This window comes from Cetorhinus maximus, chromosome 32 (assembly GCF_964194155.1).
Source record: "Cetorhinus maximus chromosome 32, sCetMax3.hap1.1, whole genome shotgun sequence".
In the NCBI taxonomy this organism is placed as follows: Eukaryota; Metazoa; Chordata; class Chondrichthyes; order Lamniformes; family Cetorhinidae; genus Cetorhinus; species Cetorhinus maximus.
In genome coordinates this window covers 9,761,465-9,787,541 of record NC_135910.1, presented here as the reverse complement: position 1 = coordinate 9,787,541, position 26,077 = coordinate 9,761,465, and the positions used below count along the sequence as shown (strand labels likewise).

The 26,077-nt window shown below is 42.5% G+C and overlaps 1 protein-coding gene across 1 annotated transcript in view; it reads left to right on the top strand.

Annotated features, from left to right (window-relative positions):
- The window catches only part of LOC144671385 (cyclin-dependent kinase-like 1), a 49,611-nt gene continuing 23,534 nt past the window's right edge, over window positions 1–26,077 (top strand). The window contains exon 1 of the mRNA XM_078533266.1: window positions 1–726. Within this exon, the coding sequence (XP_078389392.1) occupies window positions 559–726 (168 nt within the window). The 5' untranslated portion in view covers window positions 1–558. The remainder of the gene's footprint in view (window positions 727–26,077) is intronic.

Below are 26,077 nucleotides of genomic sequence, written 5' to 3'. Positions count from 1 at the left end.
GGAGGAACAAGAAGACAGAATAGAGAGTGAGGCAGAACAAACAGCGGGATTCCCTGGGGCAGCAAGGCAAGAGAGGTCCTCGGAGATCTTTAAAATCCAGTTTCCTACTCTTAACGCGTCAGAGAGAGAGAGAGAGAGAGAGTGAGGCTGCAATAGACAGAAAGAAAAACAGCAGGAGAAGGAAATGAGAGGGGGGTGGAGGAGATAGGAAAAACAGCAGCAGCAACAGAAAGAGAGACGGCAATAGAGGAAGAGAAAAACAGGGGGAGAGAGAGGAAATACAGCCAGAGAGAGAGACGGCAATACAGAAAGAAAAACGCAGGGAGAGGAAAGCAGCAACGGGGAGGGTTGACGGAGACGGCAACAGAGAGAAACCGCAATACTGAAACAGAGGTAAGGCAGTACTGCTACAAAGGAAAAAATAAGAAACAACCAGAGGTCGATCCTTCAATTAAAAACACAGATATATATATTTTCAGGCGAAGATTGGAACAAGCAGACTGACACCCCTTGTCTTAGAGGTTTGGGTGTTTGTGAGGCCGGGTCCCTGCCAGCGAGATGGAAAAGTATGAGAAGCTGGGTAAAATCGGGGAGGGCTCCTATGGGGTGGTGTTCAGGTGCAGGAACAAGGACACGGGTCAGATTGTGGCCATCAAGAAGTTTGTGGAGTCGGAGGACGATCCACTGATAAAGAAGATCGCACTGAGAGAGATCCGTATGTTAAAGGTAAGGCTGCGTTAACTGCAACATTTAGTCCATTTACAGAGAAATTGCTCTTCCAGGAGGGAATATATCCCAAGTCGCGCCAAGTCCCGTTCACTCAGCACACTTGTGCTCCTTGACCTACACAGACTGCACCCTACCACGGGTTAACAACACGTCAATTTTAAAATTCTCACCCTCCTACTCAAATACTTCTACCGTTTCACCCTCCCTACCTGTCTAATTTCCTACGACCCTCCCAGAACTGTTCCTAAAATTCCGGCCTCTTCTCCTACATTACATAAGTGACTACACTTCAAAAAGTACTTTGTTGGTTTTAAAGTGCCTTAAGACAGACTTTCCAGGTGATCTGGAAAGCGCTATATAAACGCAAATCTTTCTTTATTGTGTAAACCCCATATCTTTTGCCACCACTGCCTTCAGCAACCTAGACCTTGGTCTCTGGAAATCCCTCCCTAAACCCATGTCTCGCTTGCCTCCTTTAAGATGTTCTTTAAAATCTACCTCTTTGACCAAGCTTTTCGTCACCTGTCCCAATGTCTCTATTATCTTGGGTTTCGATTCTGTCTGATCACATTCCTGGATATCATTTTGGGACTTGTTATGTTCAGAGGTTTAAAAAGGGAAAGACTTGCATTTGCAACATGCTTTACAATTAATGAAGCACTTTTGCAATGTAGTCACTGTTGTAAGTGGAAAATGTGGTAATCAATTTATACACAACCAGATCACACTAACAGCAATGAAATAAATGGCCAGATAGTGTTTTGTTTGTGATTTTTGGCTGAGGGATTTCAGCCAGGACATCGAAGAGACCTCCACTGCTTGTTTTCAAATAGTGTCGTGAGATATTTAACGGGTGGGAAGAGGGGCCTAAGGTAAATATCATGTAGGTGCATTATAAATGCAAATTGTCCCATTGTTCCGGTGTTTGATATCTCTGCACTAAAGAATGTGAAATGTCTTTGCTAAGAGAGATTGATTGTGTCACAGGGATTGCAAGAATGTGTCTGCATTCATCACACAGTTGCCTGAGGGAGGGACGGGTGGATGAGCCCAGGGACTGTCAGATAGCTGCAATCAGGTGGAAGGCTTCCATCCATCATCCTGTTGAAGCGCTCTCACTTGTCTAACTGCTGCTCGCCACTTTCCCATGTAAAGTGATTTGTTTCCTCTGTAGTAACAGAATCCTACTTTGTGCACCTATTAACTGAAGGTGTCAGCCCTGGCTCTGTATAGCGCACTTAACCTCTGAGTCAGAATGTTGTGGGTTCTCTCCCCTCTCCAGAGACTTGAGCACAAAAATCCATGCTGACGCTGTGCAGCACTAAGGGAATGTTGCAATGTTGGACGTGCTGTTTTCCTGATGCCCAAGAACCCATTTGCCTTCTCCAGAGGGTCTAAAAAATCCACAGCACCGTTTCAAAGATGACCAGGGAAGTTCTGCCTGGCGTCCTGGCCAATATTTATCACTCGACAAATGTCACGAGAACAGACCATCTGGTCATTCATTTATTTTTGTTTGTGGATTCTTGCTGTGTGCAAATTGGCTGCTGCATTTCATACTTTACGATCATGCCTCTGTTTCAAAAGTACTTAATTGGCCATAAAACAATTTTGGACATGCTGAGTTCATGAAAAGGGGACTGTACAAGTGCAGATTTTTTTTCTCTATTCAATTAAATCCCATAATGGTTTCTTGGCTTAATATGGTGTGAAGTTAGTGGTGGATTGCTGTTCTTCCCCTGACTGCTACTCCTTGTTAACATGTCTAATCCAGGAGATTGTGTGTGTGATACGAACTGAGGCACAATCAAGTTTTCATTTTGAGCCACCAGGGTGTAAAACTGACATATAATTATAAACTTGAGGATTCAGTAAACCTTGGGTAATCTTTGAATCTCCACTGAGCCACCAAGTACCAGTAGTATACCAGCCCTAAACTGCCCTGGATCAGAAACTAGTTGATTAATGCCAAGCATTCATTGCCTCCTTCCATTAGACCAGAGGTCACCCGAATACCTCCCCATTGGACCAACCAGGGCAGAGAAACTTTTTCCACCAAAGCCTGAGATACATCCTTCCCAATGGACTGCCCTAATCCTTTTCCCCCACAAGGTAGCTCAAATCTTAGGTGTATACGCTTGTTCCAAAATGTGATCCTCCAGTCATGTTCAAATGCTTCCTAACACTGTGAATGTTTTTAAGTAGACTTGGTTTCCAAGGGTTTAACCGTCCCCTCCCCGTCAGAATTGCCCCACCCCTCCCTTTCCCTTCCTCCTGCTTTCCCAGCCTCTTCCATATAAGATCTACCACAAATGAGAAAAAAATTCAATGAAAAAATAATCCCCAGGAACACAAATTAATCACCACGGTGTCTAACTTTCACTGAGACAAATGATTTATTTTGCATGAGAACAGATTGTTCATTAAACTAAATCACTCGATTAACTCCAGGTTGGGCTGACATTTATGAAAATGCACCAGTTCCCTCCTTGTAGAGTGGACATAGCCTGAATCCATTGGTGTATTTATTCCCAGTGCTCTGTGCACTATCTGACATTCAAGACCTAAGGGACAAATCAGAAAAGTGCTCTGCTCCTTTGATATTGGGATGTAGGAGCCAATGGCTGATCCAAATTACACCACTGGTAAATTATGTGATTAACGCTCCTATTTGTGTGAGAGTACGCTTGCTGCAGAATGAAATTCTTCCCCTTTTGCAAATCCAGTTTGTTCATAGAATGGTTACAGCACAAAAGGAGGTCATTTTGTTAAGGCTGTCTCTAAGTGCAACTTACTTAGTCCCACTCCCTGTCTTTTCTCTGTGGCCCTGCAAATTTTTTCTTTTCAGATAATCATCCAATTCTCCTTTGAAAGCCACGATTAAATCTGCCTCCACAACGCTCTCAGGCAGTACATTCCAGACTCTAATCACTCGCAGCATTAAAAAAAATTTTCCTCATGTCACCATTGCTTCTTTTGCCAATCATCTTAAATCACTTCCATTTACAGCTTTGTGAAGGCAACACAAATCTTTAGCTTTTTGATAGAGTAAATGGGGGTGGTGGGGGGGAAACTGTTTCCACTGGCAGGAGCGTCATTAACCAGAGAATACAGAGTTAAGGTCATTGGCAGAAGAACCAGAGGGGAGATGAGTTTTATTCAGTAATGATCTGTAATATGCTGCCTGAAAGGTTTGTGGGAGCAGATTCAATAGTAACTTTTAAAAGGGAATGGGATAAATATTTGAAGGGGGAACATTTCGAGGCTATGGGGATAGAGCAGGTGAGTGGGACTTAATTGGGTAGCTCTTTCAAAGATCTGACACAGGCAAGATGGGCCAAATGGCCTCCTCCTGTGCTGTATGGTTCTATCTTCTTGTGCAGCTGCCCACTTCATTATTAACAATGAGTAAGTGACCATTCTTTCACTGGGTGATTTACCATGAGGGTCAGGTCAGATCTGAGGGTGGAGCCCTAAATGATAGTGGAGGTTCGATTAATGAGGGTGTTGTAACTTTCTCCTCTCTGCATTGGTCTTTACAATCAAAAATTTTCATTGGCGCAATTTTAAACTGGAGCGTATGGTCAAGTTTTCTGCACACATATGAAAACGTTGTCAGATTGAATTGGGCAGATTACTTTGAAACCAGGCAGCAGTCAACTGCCATCTTAACTTTGATCCAATTGTTTCTACAGAATCATCGTGTTATTGATCTTTTATTCATGAAAAAGGAAAATATAGCCCTTTGTTCATCAATAAATGGGGTGGTGAGGTTTTTTAATGTTTTTGTTATAAAGGCTGAATTTGTGGCTACAAGAGCAGGTGAGAGGCTGGGAATTCTGTGGCAAGTAACACACCACTTGACTCCCCAAAGCCTGTTCACCATCTAGGTACAAGTCAGGAGCGTAATGGAATACTTTCCACTTGCTTGGATGAGTGCAGCTCCATCAACACTCCAGAAGTTCAACACTATCCAGGACAAAGCAGTCCACTTGATTGGCACTCCATCCACCACCTCCAACATCCACTCCCTCCACCACCAACGCACAGTTGCGGTAATGTGTACCATCCACAAGATGCACTGCAGCATCTCACCAAGGCTCCTTCGACAGCACCTTCCAAACCTGCAACTTCTATCAACTAGACGGACAAGGGCAAAAAAGGCATGGGAACACCACCACCTGCATGTTCCCCCTCCAAGCCACACACTATCCTGACTTGGAATTATATCACCATTCCTTCGCTGTCGCTGGGTCAAAATCCAAACAGTATTGTGGGTGCACCTACACCACATGGACTGCAGTGGTTCAAGAAGGCAGCTCACCACCAGCTTCTCAACGGCGTTTAGGTAAGGGCAATAAAAATACTGGCCTAGCCAGTGATGCCCATGTCTCGTGAAGGAAGATATAAAAAAAACTTATTGACCTTCTATCGTTGCCCTGAGGAGTGGTGATGGTGGGCCACCTTCTTGAACTGCTGGAGTCCTGGTGGGTGATGGTATTCCTACGAGGATGCTAAGAGTTCCAGGAAAATTACCCAAGCAATGGTGATGTGTGTCCAAGTCAGGATGACTAGGTAATAGTGTTCCCATGGCACTGCTGCTCTAGATTTCCTTTCCCTTCAGCTCCATTGATGTGTAGGTTCACATCAGAACTAAAATTCAGATTGAAAATTTCTCATGTATGACTGTAACATGACCTGGTGATCAACCTTACAACCAATGAAGTGTAGATTGTAATTTAATCTGTAGTTGCTTCTGTTCAAACTCTTTCTGCCTGTCTCTGACAATAATTGGGTATTTAAATTACTGAGAGGAGATTGTTCTGACTGTAAACAAACACTTGCATCACCTGACCTTAACAAAACTTAACCTGTTGGTTACAGTGTGGTGAACCTTGCCATGTAGGGTATCTGTTCTACTCAGTGCTTTTTCTACTATCCAGCACCTTGCATACTGCCCATTGTGTTTCTATGCTCTGCTTATCATGGTTACAAATTCACAGATCCGTTAAGATTAATTTGAGTTTATCAGTAAACTTCTCATAGGTGGGCAATCTTTTTCAAGGAGCGGAAGGGCCCCATGTCAGTTATGACACACTCTGTGAATGATCAGGTTTGCTATCAATCATAGATCAAAATTTAGATGCTTTAAAGACATAATTCAACTTTTTGATTGGACAAAACGAGTCAAATTGACCCTCGGATACAACCATCTAATTAGACAGATTGACACTAGAACAAAAATATGTTGCTACAGTTCTTGATTATGCTGCAAAGGCGGAATTGGGAAGTGTCAGTGAAGATCAGGACAATGATTGTCATGAACTGCATTTAGCATCTCATGCTATTGTCTCATAGAGGAGGTCACATTTGTACCGATACACAATGTATGACACACTTAATTCATCCACAAGTTGTTCTCACTACAACAATCCTCCAGTGTCAGACCTGAACCACCAGTACTTCACCTGAATATTACACAGCTTAAAATGCTCCCTCCATACATATCCCAGTTTGGAATAAACCCACCTGCTGATGTGCTGCAGGATATTCACAGTTCAAATGGATACAGGATTCAGTGGATACACATTATCCCAGCAAAAATGGCTTAGATCACAGAATGTATATTATGAGCATGAATGTTAAGGCTTAGTTCATTAGATTCTACAAAATGGAAATGGATAGGGAAGGGGTTAGGTCCATTGGGTTCTGCAGAATGGGAGTGAACAGGAACAGGTTTAGTTGACTCCATTATATAGATGGGGAATGAACAGGAAGTGGTTTGATCCATTTAGTTCTATACAGTGGTATTGTTTTGGTCTAATTATTTTGAAGGTTCTCAAATGACCTGAGGGAGGTTCAGTGAACAGCTGGTGTCAATGTAGTGAAGCACAGACTGTACTTCTCTGCAATGCCTGAATAGATTATTTGCATCTTTTTGAAGGTTTTTAGTTTGCAGATTTCCTTTCTCCTTTCACTGTGGGTAGAGTGGAGTGGGGTGCCCAGCCATGCTAGCCCATGTGTAGCCTGGGATTTTCTGCATCCTGGCATTACAAGGAAATGCCATCGTTGGCACTTGCCAATAGAGGAGTAATTGGGTCATGATTCAGAAGCAAGAACCTGGCTGATGTATTTGTCTCTTTCCCTCCCCCCTCTCACCAACATCACCACCTACTTAGGCCAATATAGTGGCTCAGTTTGAGATGGGAGGTCTTGTGGTGCAGCGGATAGTGTGTCTAACTCTGGGCCAGATCCAAGTCCCTATTCAGGGCTTGATGGTCACAGGAGGTGTGCTCCTAACCTACCCAAACAGATTGATTACCAGCCTGTAAATCCTTCCATATCGCAAGTGGTAAGAGCAGGAGAGTTTCCTGGTCAGCCATACTGCAGAAGGCAATGGCAAACCACTGCCATACTTTATCAAGCATGATCATGGACTAATCCAATGGAAGTCCATGGTTGCCAACACCCTCTTAGGGCATGGTACCTGAAGGAGGAGGAGGAGGAGTTTGAGACTTGAAGCAGAGTCTGAGTTTGGATTGTAAAAGGAGAGAGAGAGGTTTGCATTTTTATTGTGCATTTACAATCTCAGGACATCTAAAAATCAAAAATTATAGTTGTAATATACTACAAAACTTGCATTTTGTTATATTGCGCTCTCTGCTGGGAAGGTGTAAAGTTAGTTCAATAATAGCTGCCTGCAACTGAGTCTTATTAAGTTCAATATACAACAGAAATGTAGGAAAATACAGCAACTAATTTGCACACATCAAACACCCACTAATAGCAATGATAACTTGACTAGATCATTGCTTTTCATTTATGTTGGCTGAGGAATAAATATTGATGGTTGTTTGGTAGTACAGAACTTGAGTATTGCTGAAAAAAGAGACATTTTTTGTCAAACCTTTTTGCCCTGCACTGATCAGGACAATTTGCAAGACTACTAAATGTAAAGGAAACAACAATTTATACTGTGAGCAATTAAAACTCTCTTCTCATACCGTATAAATTATTGTTCCCTTTACATTTTGGTATTCTTGCAAATTGCCCTGATGAGTGCAAGAAGAAAGGTTTTGACAAAAAGTCTATTTTTCAGGAATAAATATTGGCCACCACACCGGGGAGAACTTGTCTGCTCTTCTTCAAAATGAGATTTTTTTACACTGATCTAATAGGGCTGATGGGGCCTTGGTTTAATATTTCATCTGAAAAATGGGCACCCTTGACAGTGCAGCAGTCCCTCATTGTGCACAGAAGTGCAGTCCTAGATTATGTTCTCCAGTCTCTGAAGTGGAACTTGAACCTTTTATAGTTACATTGCAGGGAGTCACTGGACAGGAACCAGAAGCAGGAATCCTTCCCCCTCAACCCGAAGGACATGGGATCAAGTGTAGCTTCCCTATTGTGCAAAGCCCCAGCAGAGATCAATGATCTGAGACTAAGGATAGAATTATAGAAATAGCTCAGAGCCACACTGGGCAGTGAACTAACTGGTCAAAGAGCTGCTTGTTTAATTTAGAATCAATTGCCAGATGCAATTCTAATAAAAGTCTTTCCATTAGTTGAAGTGCTTTCTATTTAAAGCCATATCTTATTGCTGCCCATGCCAGACCTGGAAAATGTGCTCATTTCTGGCAGAGAAACCAGGTCAATTCCTACCCCAGAAACAGTAACCGTCACACAGACAGAGTCAGCTTTTTGTTTCCCTCCCTATCAAAGCCTTGACTGATAGCTGGACTAAAGCAGTGACATAAAGCTTGGAAGCTGTCACTGATGTATAATTGATTAGCAACCCAGAGTGTGTAAAGATTTGAAAATGGATCAGGCACCAAATCTGCACTGTGAAGATCAACGGGCCCATTGCACCTTAAGGTTACTTTCCAGCAGTGTGGCCTTTCTATCAGTCTCAAGTGGCTCAAGCAGTGCTGTCACTCACTTTGCAGTTTCTACGATCAGCGCTTTGTGGTTGCAAAGATAGAAAGACAGACTTGCATTTATATAGCATATTTCACAACCTCAGTCTGGCCAAAGCTTTTTACTTTGTAATGTAGAAAACGTGGCAGCCAATTTGCATGCAGCAAGGCCCCATAAACATCAATGTGATCATGACCAGATAATCTGTTTTTAGTAATATTATCAGGCAGCTTCTCTTCAAATTGTGCCATGGGGTCTTCCATGTCTACTCAAGAGGGCCAAGTTTTAAGATAGCACCTGAAATTTGACAACACTGATAGTGCAGCACTTCCTCAGTTCTGGCCTGGGTGTGTCAGCCTGGATTTTGAAACTTCTGGACTGGGACTTGAACCCAGAACCTTCTAATTCAGAGGCGAGAGTGCTATCCACTAAGCCACAGCTGACTCTTTATCATATCAAAAATGTTAAATGATTAATTGTTGATACTTAGCAGAAAAGCTTTGTGCTTGGAAAGACAAAGAGAAAGAACTTGTTTTTATAAAGCACCCTTCATGACCTTAGGATGACCCAAAGCCCATATTTTACTCTTAATTGCGGGTTCAAATAATAGTTCTCTTCATTGAATTCCTTCCTGGGTAATCTTTAACCCAGACGAGGTGCTTTATAGCGTTCCGTAGGTGCAGCACTGTATAAATTATTCACTTCAACGCATTGTGCCTGAAGCATATTTAATTACAGGTACACACTGGACTAGAACCAGGGAAACGGTTGGGGAATGGCATTAGATGCATTGCTCATTTGGAGAGCTGGTGCATATGTGATGGGCTTTTTAGCTTCCTTCTGTGCAGTAATAATTCTGTGATTTTGTGACTCTTGATCTGATGGGAGCTACCCTTCCCCTCCACACTCTTTTCAGCCCTTAGTTCCTCATTGTCCTCTCAGAAGAAGTTGCTCAGTGCAGCCCCTAGAGCCTGTTCCAACCCAATACTCTTATTAATGTCCCTTCCTCCTGGACACTTTTGGGTTTCATGTTGGATTTGGCTCCTCTTCTCTCAATCAGTTAAAGATCCAATGGCACTGTTTTGTGAAAGGGTGTTCTCCCTCTGATCTGGCCAATATTTATCCCTCAACCAGAATCGCTGGCACTGAATATCTGGTCATTTATCTTGTTGTGGTGGGTGTGTTTCACATTTCCCTATGCAACGTTTGAGGGATGAAAGTTGGCCAGAATACTCTCCAGCTCTTCACAAAAAAAGAATGGGAACAGGGTGACATACAAGAGGAGTGTTGGTGCTCTGTAATTGTAGCCTAGAAAGAGTGGTTGAGAGGGGCAGAGGTGGGGAAAGGAGAGAAAGAATGGAAGTCAGGGAGAGTAGGATGGAGCAATGTGTGTTACACCAGCAACAAAGCAGGTGGCAAGGATGTCCCATTTGTGGATAGGGCAGACCACTGCCTTACTTAAGATTTAATCTGAGTGCCAGAATGGGCATGTGCTCTTGGCAAGCATTTGTATTATAAGGGTTAGCAAGCAGAGATAGAACTTGCAAGTATAGTTGAGGAATAAATGCCAGACACCTATGGTCATATTCTTCATATTAGCTCCCTCTACACTGTCCCCAACAAACAGTCCCAGGGCAGGTACAGCATAGGTTAGATACAGAATGAATGTCCCTCTACGCTGCCCCTTCAAATATCCAAGGCAACTATAGCATTTGTTGAATACAGAGTAAGGCTCCCTCTGCACTATCTCATCAGGCACTTCCAGGAAGGTACATCATTGGTTAGACACAAAGTAAAATTCAGCGTATTCACGTCAGTTTCGGAAGATCACCCACCAAAAAATTATTGGGGCTATGTCTGCCATGGTGAAAACCTGGTGTTGCATAGTGATGTGATGTCCAGTTTAGTGAATGACCTCCAAGTACTTGAAAACAGGTCAGTAAAACTGAGGTTAGAATCATCACTCCAGGTGAAGGATTAGGTACGATGGACTAAACGGCCGCCTTCTGTGCTGCAATTTCTGATTCCTTTAAAAAAGGATTATGTGCAAGGGCTGTCAGTGTGTTCTTTATCAAAGTTACTCTTCTTCTCGTGACCAAATCAGCCTTGAGGAAGAGTTGGGCATCAAACTTGACACTTATAGATGTAGTCTTCTGTGACATGAATCTGTAAGTACAAACCATCCAGCAGCCTTTCCCTTGCTACATCTCCATGGGGAGTATCGGTGTGTTACACAGTTTTCTTTGTTCGAAGACTGCTGTATAAATTAAGTGACTCATCATAGTTGGGTCAACCCTCCCTATTCCTAGCCATTGTTTCTTGTGTCAAGGCATTGCTCTTTGATGTTGTGCAAGGCTGTGCATGCTTCAGTGTGTCCGTGCAAACTTGTATTCATAGGGACAAACAGCCTGATCCATCTGTACATTGTATAGTTGGACTTTGCCTATTAACCAAGCATTGGCAAACAGTTCTGACATGACCCAGATGCCAGGCTTTCAATTTGTTGCTTTAATCTTTTTTATCATTATAGGCATGCCATTTCGGGGTGGCATATCTGTGCCATGGCAATATTGGAGGCATTGCCAGAACCACTCCTTGTGCAATTCAAAGACTGTAATTTTCTCATTCCATTTGCAACCCCTTTGTTCCCAACATACTCTCTCCTTCTTTCTTATACTGTTAAGGGTTTTTGACGTTTTGCTTCCCAGGTGAGCAAAGCAGAAGGCATGAGGGGGAGAAGATTCCAAGTTTAGGGTATTGAATCCTGAATATTATTGAATATTGTATGAGAAAGCCAGAGCCTTTCACTTGATCAGTGTCCCTGCTACCAAACTCCAATATCCGCTCTTTCCACCAATGGCATACAGTATAATCTCATCTAAGGTTACCCCTCTCCCTGCAACTTCAGCCATTAAGAATAAGAGTGGGAATGCCATCACCACCAAGTTTCCTCCTAGTTGTGTATCATTCTGACTTGGATATATTTCACCATTCATTCCTCGTTACTGCATCAACATCCTGGAATTCCCTGGCTAATGTCAGTGTGGGATCAGCGCAAGGACTTTAATGGTTCTCTGTCCCCTACTGCAACCATGGCAACTAGGGATGACCATAAATGCCAGCCTAGCCAGTGATGCCCAAATCCTGACAGCCAATAATAAAAACAAGACAAAGGCTGAGGTGGATAAGAATTTCAAGAACATAATTGAAAAATGAGATGAAGTGAGTAGATGGGCTGTGGGGATTGCATGAGAAAGGGTCTGGCAACAAACTTCGAACATTTGCACGCCCTTGTTCGACAAGTCAATGTCTACTAAAAGTGGACTCCCAAATAGTTTATGATGATCTAACAATGGAGGTCCAACAGAAACAGGTAAGTACTACAGTCAGTCAGAGGGGGCTTGAATCTGAACATCTAAATCAGTGTTCAACTGTCTACCACTCCAGCCACTGGACATTAGGACACAGCCTTAAACCACAGCCAGAAGTCATTGATGAATGTTTCTATATAGCTAGTAAAAAAATGCAACCAGGTCATTTTAAACTAGACTCTCACTGGAAAATCAAAGGAAGACGTAAGAAATAAAAACTGGAAATGCTCAACAGGTCTTCAGGACGTGGGAACAGAAGGCGGCCTTCAGGACTGTTCCTTTATTCAGGTCATGGTTGATTTGTAACTTAACTTCATTTTTTCATATTTGATCAATGCCTTGGTATGCTTGCCAAAGAAAAATCTATCAAACTCCAGTTTTGAAAACTCCAAGTTAACCACCAGCATCCACAGCTTATTGGGTATTTCTACTACCTTTGAGTGGGAAAAGTACTTACTGATTTCACTCCCAAAATGGCCTCACTCTAATTTTAAGATTCTGCCCCCTTATGCTGGATTCCCACCAGAGGAAGTAGTTTCCCCATATCTACCCTATCAATTCCTTTTAACATTTTAAACATCTCAATCAGATCATATTTTTTTATACACAAGGGAATAAAATCCAACTTTATGCAACATAGGAACAGAAATAGGCTATTTAATCCATTCAGTGAAATCACTGCTAATCTGTGACCTAACTCCATATTAAGGGCTTTGCCCTTAATACCTTTGGATAACAAAAACCTATTAATCTCAGAATTAAAGTTAATTGATTTAAATACTAATCATCCATCAGCCTTTGTGTTCAAAGTGTTTCCTAATTTCACTCCTGAAACATTTGCTCTAATTTTTAGGCTATGCCCTCTAGTCTTAGACTTCCCAACCAGGAGAAATGGGTTCTCTCTCTGTATCCTATCTGTTCCCTTGACATCTTGAAAACTTGGATTGAATCACCCCGTAACTTTAAATTCTAGGGAATACAGCCCTACTTCGTGTATTCTCTCCTAGTAATTTAACCCTTGGAGTGCAAGTACCATTCTAGTAGACCTATACTACACTGCCTCCCAGGTCACTATATTCATCCTAAGGTATAATGCTCAGAACTGCTCACCATACTCCTGGTGTGGTCTAACCCTTTGGGCTTTGTATAGCTGAAGCTTGACTCCTACCTGGTTATATTCTAGTCCTCTAGATATAAATGCCTGTGCTCCTAAAAAAACACCTCTAAGCCCTGATGTTATCGGTGAATCTATGCTGCACCACATTCAAGGCCAATAAATCTTCCCTGTGCCCAGAACTGAGTGCAGTCCTCCAGATGGGGTCTGACCAAGGTTTTGTACAACTGAAGCGTAAGTTCTTTCCCTTTTGTATTCTAGTGCCCTTGAGATAAAAGCCAACATTCATTAGCATTTCTGATTGCCTTTACTACTAGCTCTTAATGATTTATGTACTTGATTCCCTCTCTACAGTTCAGTTTCTCAACATTTAGAAAATACTCTGGTTTAAGTCCAAAGTGGTTGACAAAAGGTTATCCAGTTTCAGTTAACACCTCAGATATACAGTCTTCATCAGAACTGAAGATTAAAGATGGGCATTTTAAAGTTGGAGAAAGTGAAAGAGATGGAGTGGAGGGGGGGCGGTTTGGTGGGGGTGTTCAGGTGCATGCACCAATCACAGAAGGCCAATAGTTGACGACCTCTAACTGCTTATTAGAAAACTGTTATTTAATATAAAATATATTGGATGAATTGTGCCTAGCCCCCAGCCACCAGCTCGGATGCTAAACAGAAGTGTATTTGCCTATTCAGTCCTGTTTAAAGAGCCTGGGGTTGGGGGAGAAGCCCAGCTCAGGTGCAACCCTATTGCTCAGGCTTAGTGTCAGCAGTGGGCTAGGGATAATCAGCAGCAGCCGCTGGCCTCTTTATAACTGCAACAACCTCCACAACCCCAGGGATTGGCATTTGTTGCCTCAGTAACTCTTAACCCATGACCTTCTGACTCGTTCAAGTCCTACTTGAGCACATAATGCAGGCTGACGCTCATGTGCAGCACTGGGAGAGGTGCTGTCTTTTGAATGAGTTGTTATCTATCTCCTCAGACGGACATAAAAGTTCCCACAGAGTTATCCCCGGTGTCCTAGACAGTAATTATCCCTCAATCAACATCACCAAAATAGATTAGCTGGTCTTTATTTCTTTGCTGTTTGTAAATTGGCTGCCACATTAAAACAGTAACTGCACAAGTGCTTCATTGGCGGTGAAGCACTTTGAGACATCCTGAGGTTGTGAAAGGTGCTATAGAAATGCAAGTCTGTTTTTTTTTTCTACACTTCTCCAGTTCTCTACCTCAGGCTTGGGCAATGCTCAGGCTCGTGTCCCCAGGAAAACCTGGAGCAACCTAAGTGGGGAGTGGCGATCGAGTCTCTTCCCCAATGTCCTGACCTTGGCAATCAGGGACCTGAGCACGGCCACAGGCCAGGAAAATAGCCCCTAAGAAGTGAGATAATGGGGAGACAATAGAGGAGTGTGGAGGTCAATATAAACAGTCGCTGCCTGACTCATCACCTGCTGTTGGGCTGTGCACATTCCCCATTAAATTTATTATTTCTCAGTCTCTCTCTCAACCCAGAATCTAATCAGGCTCAAAGTTCCTTGGCCTTTCTCTAAACCTTGCCGTTCAACATATTTCCAATAATCCTCTTTTTGTTTTTATCCCTCCCCTGTTAAAATGATGAACAAGATTGAATTTTCCAATGTGCAGAGTTTGGGAGTGTTGTCTGAGGCTGGGAGTAGGGAGAGGAGTACACTTAGGCTAATGTAAATTGGTTCATTTCACAGCTGACAGGAGCGTAGGTCTACCCATTTGGAACTAGTCCTCTGGCACTGTTGCACCTGGACCCAGTCAAGGGTGACTGTCACAGAGCTGTAAATCCTTGCTTTATGGAGAGCGCACAATATGAACGGGTGAGCTGAGAAAGAAGACTATGAATGGTCTAAAAGCAAAATATTGAAGGTGTTGGAAACCTGAAAAAAAACAGAAAATGCTGGAAATACGCAGCAGGTCTGACAGCATCTGATGAAAGGTCACGACCTGAAACATTAACTCTGTTTCTCTCCCTGCAGATGCTGCCAGACATGCTAAATATTTCCAGCATTTTCAGTTTTTTTTGTTATATATTATAAATGGTTTGTAAAGTAACCTGCAGTCTAGCTAGGAGGAAGAATGTGGAAAAGATGTTTTTTAATGTACTCTCACACTCATTCTCTAAACCAAAGATATATTATTATTGTAGCCTCAAAAGGGGTTTCTTCCAGTCAGAGATAAAGTCATGCTGACTGATTTGTGTTGGCATCTTTTTGGATCCTAGGGTCAAGCTGGCATTATCACAAGCCTTCCGCTGTGAGACAGTGTGGGAGTCAGAACTTCTTGTTGGGGGAGCCGGCGGGGGTGGATTGCAGTGAAATCTGCCACTGTTGAGTTGGAACAACTCACAGCCAACTCACTGTTCAGCAATCCCTTTGACAACATTAGCTCCCTCTTCACTATGGACTATTCGTTGCTCTCATTGATTGTATCAGTGTCGTGTCTTAAGAAATGTAAAACAGGTCAAGAGGTGAGAAAAGGTTATTTTCCAATTAAAGCCCATTTCTATAGCATAGTAACTATTTCCATTGGAAACCCATCCCTCCTGTACATTAACTCTCGCATATCCTTCTGGTATATTAAGTGTTCACTTTTGTTCGAGGGAGAGATGAATATGCTTACATTATTTTAACTTGGGGTGAGGGAACATCATATTGGCATTTGCTGATGTCACACATGTAGGCATTTAGCAGGACAGTATTAGAGAAGGGTGAATGGGCATATACACTCAATAGTTAAGCATTGGAGGATGTGGGTGAACAGGGATTCAAAAACAAAATTTCTTGAAAGTGACAGTGTGCTGGATAAAGCCATAAAGAGACAATAGCTTTTGCGGTTTTGTAGACGGAGTGTAAGAAAATGAAGTTGTAATAAATTTGTTATCGGGCAACGGTTAGGTCACAGTTAAACTACTAAGTGCAATTTCAATCATCTCACCACCACCACCGCTAATGGGCAATTAGGGATGGACAATAAATGCTGGCGATGCCCACATCCCATAAATGAATAATTGAAAAAAAACTTTTATAGCAAGGACAGTAACGCGAGAGGAAGAATTAAGTGTGAATTCATATGGATAAACCATAATTGCAAGGAGAGAGTTGAGATAATGGGACTGTAACTACTGCAGCAGAGAAGAAAATGAGATATAATAAGCAGTTTTTAAAGTTACAAAGTTTTGATGGTGAGCGGGGAAAGACTATTCCCTTCGAGTAAATAGGGGTCATCAGTTTTAAAATCATCACTAAGTCAAAGTGAATAGAAAGTTTAAAAGAAATTTCTTTAAAAGGAAAGTGAAAGGTTTTGCTACAGGACACAGTTGAATCAAAGACTTGCATCTTTTAAGGGATATATATTTGAAGCAAAGGAAGTTGCAGTGCTCTGGGGTGGAAACGCTACCATGATGGACCAAATGGTCTCCTCGGAGCCTGTAAAACTCTCTGGCTCTGAGTTAAAATAGTAAACGACTACTCAAGACACTAATAACCTGTCACCAATCACAAAGGCTGTACAACTCAATGAAACAGAGTTGGTACAGATGTCCTAGTTGGAATTAAAGGGCATAAACTCAATATATCCCCCAGGATGGGCACTATGTGCCAAGGAGACTGTAATAGTTATTGAGGACATCAGTGAATACAGAGCAGGTCCCACTGGATTGGAATTAATCTGGTACAGTTCCTATTTTCAAAAAAGAAAACAAAACAAATTTGAATTGTTACAGACTTATCAGTGTTTGACAAAAACTGGGCAACATAATCCATCATTTGGAACTAATTTGAAATAGAACGTCAGTTGTGATGCTACTGAATGGCAGGATAGGCTTGAATGAGAGGGACAACATGGGTATGGAAATCGGGCAGAAGTACTGTGATATAATTAAATAAATTAGCATAGAAAGGGAGGAGGCTCTAAGTGGTCTGGCAGGCATAAAAGTAGATAAATCTCCAGGCCCGGATTAAATGTATTCCAAGCTGTTGAGTGAGGCAAGTGAGGAGATAGCAGGGGCGCTGGCAATAATTTTCAATACTTCTCTGGCTGCAGGGGAAGTGCCAGAGGACTGGAGGACAGCCAATGTGGTACCATTATTCAAGAAGAGAGGAAGAGATAAACCAGGGAACTAGAGGCCAGTCAGTCTAACCTCAGCTGCTTTGACTGGTGTGGGGAAACTAATGGAAGCAATTCTGAGGGACAGAATTAATCTACACTTGGAGAAGTAGGGATTAATCAAGGACAGTCAGCATAGTTTTGTTAAGGGGAGGTCATGTCTGACCAATTTGATTGAATTTTTCGAAGAGGTGACCAGGTGTGTAGATGAGGGCAATGCATTTGAAGTAATCTACTTGGACTTCATCAAGGCTTTTGATAAGGTCCCACATGGGAGACTGATAACGAAGGTAAGAGCCCATGGGATTAGCCGAGGCATAGAGAGCAGGGAGGTTATGCTGGAACTGTATAAAACTCTAGTAAGGCCACAGCTAGAATATTGTGTGCAGTTCTGGAATCCGCATTATAGGAAGGATGTGATTGCACTGGAGAGAGTGCAGAGGAGATTTACCAGGATGTTGCCTAGGCTGGAGAGTTTTAGTTATGAGGAGAGATTGGATAGACTTGGGTTATTTTCCTTGGAGCAGAGGAGATTAAGGGGCACATGACTGAGGTGTATAAAATTGAGGGGCATAGATAGGGTAGACAGGAAAGAACTTTTCCCCTTGGTGGAGGGATCAATAACCAGGGGGCATAGATTTAAGGTAAGGGGCAGGAGGTTTAGAGTGGATGTGAGGAAGAACTTTTTCACCCAGAGGGTGGTGGGAATCTGGAGCTCACTGCCTGAATGGGTGGTAGAGGCAGAAACCTTCATAACATTTAAGAAGTATTTGGATGTGCACTTGCGATGCTATGTCGTACAAGGCCTAGTGCTGGAAAATGGGATTAGAATATTCAGGTACTTGTTTGACCGGCACAGACTCAATGGGCTGAAGGGCCCTTTGCTGTAGACCTCTGACTCTGAGTCTATGAAGGGCCAAATGGCCAGCTCCTGCTACTGTTCCTCGTGTTCTTATGAGAACAGGAGTAGATTATTTGAGTCTGCTCCAACATTCAGTAAGGTCATGGTTGATCTTCTACATCAGCTCCACTTTCCCACATTACCCATTGACTCTCTTAGTATCCAATCTCAGTCTTGAACATACTTGGCAACTGAGCATCCACAGAACTCTGGGGTAGAGAATGCCAAAGATTCACACCCCTCTAAGTGAAGAAATTTCTTTTCAGCTGAGTCCTAAATGATTCATCCCTTATTCTGAGACTGTGAAAAGATCATGGAATCATAGAGTGGTTGTTTCTGTGGCAGCTGTCTGCAAGAGCAACTTGGCTAGTCCCATCCTCCAGCCTTTTTAAGCCATCAAATGGAGCCAATGCAGTTTTGGAGAAGAACCTGCCTGGTCAGTCTTTTTAAGACATGGACGTTGGAAAGCTTTATGATGTAGTTACCTGAACCTTAGTTCATGATTAATGACTGGGATAAATGGACAGGATGTACTATAGCCTAACTTTCTGACTATACAAAGATAGGTAGGAAAGCAAGTTGTGAGGAGGATACAAAGAGTCTGCAAAGGAATATAGATAGGTTAAGTGAGTGGGCAAAAATATGCTGGATGGAGTATAATGTGGGGAAAATGTAAGGTTGTCCACTTTGGCAGGAAGAATGGAAAAGCAAAATATTATTTAAATGGAGGCACAGTACAGAATGCTGCAGTACAGAGGGACCTGGATTGTCCTTGTACATGAACCACAAAAGTAAGCATGGAGGTACAGCAAATAATTAGGAAGGCAAATGGAATGTTGGCCTTTATTGCAAGGGAGGATGGAGTATAAAAGTAGGGAAGTCTTGCTACAACTGTACAGGGCATTGGTGAGACCGCACCTGGTTCTGTCTCCGTATTTAAAGAGGGAGGGATATCTATGCATTAGAAGCAGTTCAGAGAAGATTCACAAGGCTGACTTCTAGGATGAATGAAAGGTGGAGTAGGTTGGCCTGATATTCATTGGAGTTTAGAAAAATGAGAGATGATTTTATTGAAACATATAACATTCTAAGGGGCTTGACAGGTTAGGTGCTGAGAGGGTGTCCCTTCTCGCGGCTGAATCTAGAACTAAGGTGCACCATTTCAAAATAAGAGTTCACCCATTTAAGACTGAGATGAGAAGGAATTTCTTCTCTGAGGGTCATTAGTCTTTGGAATTCTCTGGAATCCTCTTCCCCATAGAGCAGTAGAGGCTGGGCCATTGAATATTTTAAAGGCTGAGTTAGAGAGGTTTTTGATTGACAAGCGACTCAAGTGTTATGGGGGACAGCCAGGTAAATGGCCACAATCAGGTCAGCCATGATCTTAATGAATGGTGGAGCAGGCTTGCTGGGCTGAATAGCCTACTCCTATTTATGATCCTATGATTTCTAGCTTAACTATGACCTCGGGACAGGGAATACAAATCTGAAACAGGCATGTTTAAGGTTGATGCCTGGGCTGCTCTTCACACAAAGTGACTGATTGCTAGATTGGGCTCCAGAGTCATTCAAGAGGCATTTAGATACTTTGGTGACGCTGCAAATTGCGATAATTAGGTGGGCAGATTGGCCTCCCCCTGGCATCGTCATCCCCAGGTTGACTTCTGTGTGCGGATGCATTTTTCTCACTAGCAGAGAGAGCACTTCATTGACCCAAACAGGACTTTCTGTCAGACTGGAGTGATTGGTAGCCAATTTATGGGCTTCCGATTACACGGCATGGGCCCCAGCTATAGGCAACAGCTGCAAGTCAGCCTCCCATTTAACAGGGAGTCTGAGGCCCTACTGGTGGCGGCAATGAGGAGTGTGGAACAATGGGCATTTACAGCCTTCATACTTCAGGAGCTGAACCACACAGTTTAGTGAGGTTCCAGGTTATTTTCTCAGTCTGTACTGAATGAACTGGTATCTCCTTGGCACTGTGCTGATGCATCAGCACCCTGAGCTGGAGAGGATTGGGTGTGAGAAACCAACCAGAGTTCCAAATCTCAATCATCAGGCTCTGACTCCTGCTGGAGTATGTGCCAGTTTGGGCCTTGGGTGAGGACAGGCTGCTCGGGGAAGCTGCAGGCAAGAGTCAATGTCCCCAGAAGAGGGGGAGGGGAATTCAGGCAGGGAGGCAGTGGGAGGGAAATTGCACTTTATGAAATTAACTATATGGTCGAATTGCCATCCTATTAATTGTTTTTGACACAACAGCTGTGGGCCGAGAGGATCATCATAATCTGTCACAGCTCCCTGCATAACCACAAAAACCACAGGCATATTGGTAATGCATCTCGTTCAGTGAGGCGACATTAAAGTGGGATGCCGTTAGCCGCTAGTATCCTTTACAGCCAGATGGTGTGAGACGAGGGTTAGACAGAGGCTGCTACCTTGGAGTGATGGGGCGGGGGGGGGGCTGGTGATGTGAGTACCTGGACTAGCAGACTTGAGCCAAGTTTAGTGAAGGAGAGGTAGAGCGTTACTGATACTGTGTAGCTGTGTGTGAATGTGTGTGAGAGAGAGGGAGGTCAGGTTACAGGAATAAGTAATCAGTGGCTGAGTGAATCCTTTTTGAATGCTGATGTCACTGTATCCAAGTGGCCCAATACTGTGCATGGAGCATGGTCACTGAATGCAGCAACCTTGGCGTCGGGGCACCTTTGAAAGGGTGTCATCTAACGTGACATTATGTTGGGACCAGGCCGGGGCTGGGAGGTTGTCTGCAGTACAGCTCTGCTCTGGCTTAAATCTTGCCTGAATAAGAAGGTATGGCTTTAAGTCCTACTCCAGAGTTTGGAGTGCAGAGGCTCCAATACAGTAGTGAGGGAATGCTGCACTGCCAGTAGTGCCATTTTTTGGATGAGACGTTAAACTGAGTCCCTATCTTCCCCCTCAGGTGATTGTAAAAGATCCCATGGCATTACTGAAAGAACAGGTAAGTTCTCCCCAATATCCTGGTCAATGTTTATCCCTCAACCATTACTTTAAACAGATGACCTGGTCATTGCCATTTGTGGAATCCTGCCATTTGCAAATTGGTTACTGTGTTTCCTACATTACATCAGTGACTACACTTCAGAAGTACTGCAATGTCTGTAAAATGCTTTAAATGTCCTATGCTCATGAAAAGCGCTATATAAATGGAAGTTCTTCTTTAAAACTGGGTCTATAGAATTGAAGGATGTTCAGTAACAACTTCAAAAAGCAATCGGGTGAATATGGGATGTGGACGTCACTGGCTAGGCCAGCATTTATTGCCTTATTGCCTAAATCACTAATTGCCCTTGAGAAGGTGGTGGTGAGATACCTTCTTGAACCACTGCAGTCCCAGTGCTGTTAGGGAGTTCCAGGATTTTGACCCGGCGACAGTGAAGGAATGGCAATATATTTCCAAGTCAGGATGGTGAGTGGCTTGGAGGGAAACTTGCAGGTGGTGATGCTCCCATGTGTCTGCTGCTCTTGTCCTTCTAGCGGTTGAGAGTTTGGAAGGTGCTGTCCAAGGAGCCTTGGTGAGTTCCTGCAGTGCATCTTGTAGATGGTGCACACTGCAAATTGTGATTTATAGAAAATAGCCTTGAAGTCTCCAGACTTTTTTAAACTCAGCTGGTTCACTGATAACCTACAGGGAAGGGAGCCTGCTGTCTATGCCCAGTCTGGACCTACATGTCATGTGAGGGTTGCCAGACTCTCCAGGGTTGGCCTGGAGTCTCCAGAAATTAACAATTAACCTCCTGGATACCGCTACCAAGCAACTTGGTTAAAACATCTTAGGGGGCAATAAAAAGTTGTTTGACCCTTTTTTGAACATTTATTAGTTATAAAAAAAGTATTGGAAATGAGAGTACATCCAGCCATTGGCAAGCTGTCATCCCACACTACATGGTCGACATGATATCCCACGTATAAGTCAAATAGTTCAGTCAGCTATCAAGGGGATTTAAACTGCCATTAAACAGGTCTAGCATGAAACTCCACGTCTCCCTATAAAATATACCAAATTGGAAGCTTAAATATGGGGGTCAAAGCAACATGAAACAGAATCTTCCCTCTGAAGTTAAAATTGGAGAGACTGAACCTGCAATAGGTCAGCATGTGCAGGAACTGCCTTGATGAGCAGCTGATTTTTTTTCAGGTTCCATACTTTCTCCCCCTGTTCTTGCAGTGCGATTTTCACTTGTTTGTAACTCCATTAAATGATAAACACACCGGCTCCAGCTTTTGAATGCTGGGTCAATTGAAGATTTCAAAACTGAGATTGATAGGTTTTTATTGTTTAAGGGTATCCAGGGAAATGGAACAAAGGCAAGTAATTGGAGTTGAGGTACAGTCCAGCCATCTCCTAACTGAATGGTGACGGAAGTCCATGCAACCTTTCTCAAGTGTAAAAGTTTCAAGATTTTCTTTCTTATTTGGCCCAGGAGGCTTTTTGGTTTCATTTATATATCTAGTTTTAAACTAAAGTTTGGCTGCAAGGGATTAATGCCTATCTGAGATTAGATGAATTAGCTGGGACCAGACTGAGGGGCCCAACTGCCTTGTGTTTTGCGCATACCACGTCAGCTGAGACAATGGGATTTACAGACATTCATACCTGTAACATTTGAATAGCTGCTGCTTCTTGAATAGCAGGGTTCCTAGCTGGTCAGACACTGCTCTGATACTCCAAGGTAGCACTTTTACTTGGCAACAAAATTAACCAATCCTCACTACGTGGGTGAGGAAGGGCTCAGACCTCTCCTCCTGTAACTGGATAAAGACGGTCTGCTCAAGTTTAAATTTTAGAGTGAGAAAGACTTGCATTTATATATTTATATGACCTCACCAAAGTGCTTTACAGCCAATGTAGTACTTTAAGTGTAGTTACTGTTGTAATATAGGAAATGTGGCAATCAATTTACAAACACAGGCCTAGACACCAGAGAGAGATTTTCTCTGTTCTGCAATTTAATTCCATGGGATATTTTACATCCACACGGGAGGGCAGATTGTTTAAAATCCCATCTGAAAGTACTGCACTGGAGTTTCAGCCTGAACTATGTGCTCTATTCCCTTGAATGGGACTTGAAGCCATGACCACCTGGCTCAGTGTAAAAGAGGCAAGACTGCTACCCACTGAGCCCCTGTGGACTCAAAGCTGAGAGGCCGCAGATTCTCATTTCCTTCGCTAGTGTCAGCCAGGCAGCGACACTGGCAAGTAAGGTGAGATTAGCTTCTTGACTTTATTTTCCATATTACGAAGAATGAGAGGAAATATTTTGAATTTCACAAAAACTGTAATATGTACAGTCATATATATATATATATATATATATATAGTATTAAATAAGCCAATATTTGTTTACTTTTAGCTCTATCTCGCTCACAGGAGACTTTCCAGATTAAAAATATACACCTTGCGGCATGAGTAAAGTCAGTGTTCGGTATATATAACAAGGGGTCTTTTTGTTACAGCCCCCCACTCACACAATTGCTTAACTATAATAAAGGTAAACTCCTGGCTTTAAGAAATGTAGGGTCTGCTTAGAGGAGAGACATGTGATGCAGAACATCTAGTGCATATCACAAATTTCTATCAATTGATTACTATTCCCTGAGGATGTTTGGCTTGCTTTGACAGATATTCTGCGCAGCAGGATTTTCTCAATCGTGAAAGATTTGGCAAAGTCAAGTGGCAATTTAACCAAAGTTACTGACTACAAGAATGGGTTGCACAACCTGCCCTTTCTCTGCAAAGCTCTGTTATGACCCTCCCTGTTCTGCCTTTCTTAAAACCTCTTAACACTCTCTGTATTACACAGCCCACCTTGTAGAGTTCTCTATTATCCATCTCATCGTGAGAGAAAATGCTAATGATTAGATGTTTTATTTATTCCTCATAATCAATAAGGTTCTTGAAACATTATAGTCAAATGGTCACAGATTTATTCAATGTAAACATAAAGATAATCATGCAATTCATAGTTGCATCTGATGATTGGAGATTAAACAAATTTCATTTTTGAGTCCAATATTAAGATTGATCAAACCCTTCAAATTCAAATTCTCGTTGCAGTTTGCTACTCTTTGTTTTCTCTGTCATGTAGCAAGGATAAATCAGACTCTCTCTACATGGTTGCACCAAAAGTTTAAAAACTCCTCCTATGAGGAAAAACTCATAATGAACCTCAAACTTATCAATAGATCTCTCAAGCTGAAACCCTCCCCATTAACTTTTTCCACTGGGCTAGTGAGATCAGTATAGCGCACTCACTTTTATTGCACATTTCCGTCCAGTTGTGTTCAATCGCTGTTCGACCATGTAAGTCTGTTCTCCATCCCTCAGCAGTGCCTCACTATCTGGTCCTCCCACTCTACATAAGTTTTAATTAAAAACATTATCTTTTTCCTCTGCAGGAATAGCCATGTCCTTGAAATTATATCAGTGCTTACAGTTCCCTCAAGCTTGTGAATCAGTCCCTACTGGCATATCTTCCATTAAGGCCAATTCTCTATCAGGTCATTACTTCATTCAAGCATTAAGAAGACTGCGTGTGCTGCATGAATCAGTAATCAGTTCAAAATTGCAGTGGTCACCACCTTAGAATTGCTATGCAGCTTTATGATGTAGCTTCAATTAAAGAAAGAACTTGCATTTATGCAGTGCCATTCAAGACTTCTGGACATCCCAAAGTGCTTTACAGCCAATGAAATACTTTTGAAGTATAGTCACTGTTGTAATGTAAGAAACATGGCAGCCAATTTGCACACAGCAATGTGACAAGGACCAGTTAAGTAAAATGGAATGGGATTTGAACCCACAGCCATCTGATCCAGAGGCAAGAATGCTATCACTGAGCAATGACTAACGCCTATTTTGTCGTTATTTTAAGATGTTACAGTTTAAGTCTCTTGCTACCCTGCTTACCAAAGGTTAAAATTTAACATTACTACAATATCAAATCACTCTAGAATATTCCAGTTCACCCTTTCTTCAAGCTCTATTATGAAACTCTTTTTTTTTACCTTTTGGAATGTGGGTCAGACTGGCAAGGCAGTCCTTACTGTGCATTTTCAGTTACCCAAGAACATTACAAATCAACCAAAGTGTAGGAGTGGTATCGTATGTAGACCAGACTAAATAGCTGTGGTGCTTTCCCTGGATTTCTGTGGTGTGATTTGAACTTGTAATCTATAGGTTGCTAGTTTCAGGACTGTAACCACTAGGCTACTTTGACAAATCCTCCTCATGGAGCTAATGATGCTGACTAACCATGGAGGTGCTAAGATGCCGAGTAATGTGATATGCAGTGTGGTTCCTCTGGTGAAGCACACAGCCTTGGATACGGTCTCCACTGGAGATGCAGAAGTTTACACTGGGCCTCCCTTGACAGTAGCTACCTACTCAATCCAAAAGTTTACCAGGTGTTCATTATGAGGCGCATGTATCTTCCGCAGTTTCATCTGTCTCATTTTGTAAAGCTTGGTTTAGTCAGTAGAGATTCTGGTGTTTAATGTTCCTAAGTTGCAGGATGGAGAGGATATTCAATACTCTGGATAATAACCTTGGGTTTTCTAGGGCTTAAGATCAGTTGAGAAGAGCACTGACTTGTTGACTTTTACTGTAACTCACACACAAAGGACAGCTTTATTACCACTTAAAGGTCTCTCATAAAGACTACAATTTAGTCTTTGTGAGCTTTTTATCTCCATTTTCACTTGGCCCCATTCAAACATGTTAAATTAATTGGATGTTATCTGCAGCTTTTTTTTAATTTTAAGCTTCAAGTTCCAGTATGGCAACCAAGGCCAATTCTGGGCATATTGATGGGTGACAGCCATTGTGGTAAACATTTATGTTCTTGGGATGTGAAAGTCACTGGTGTGGC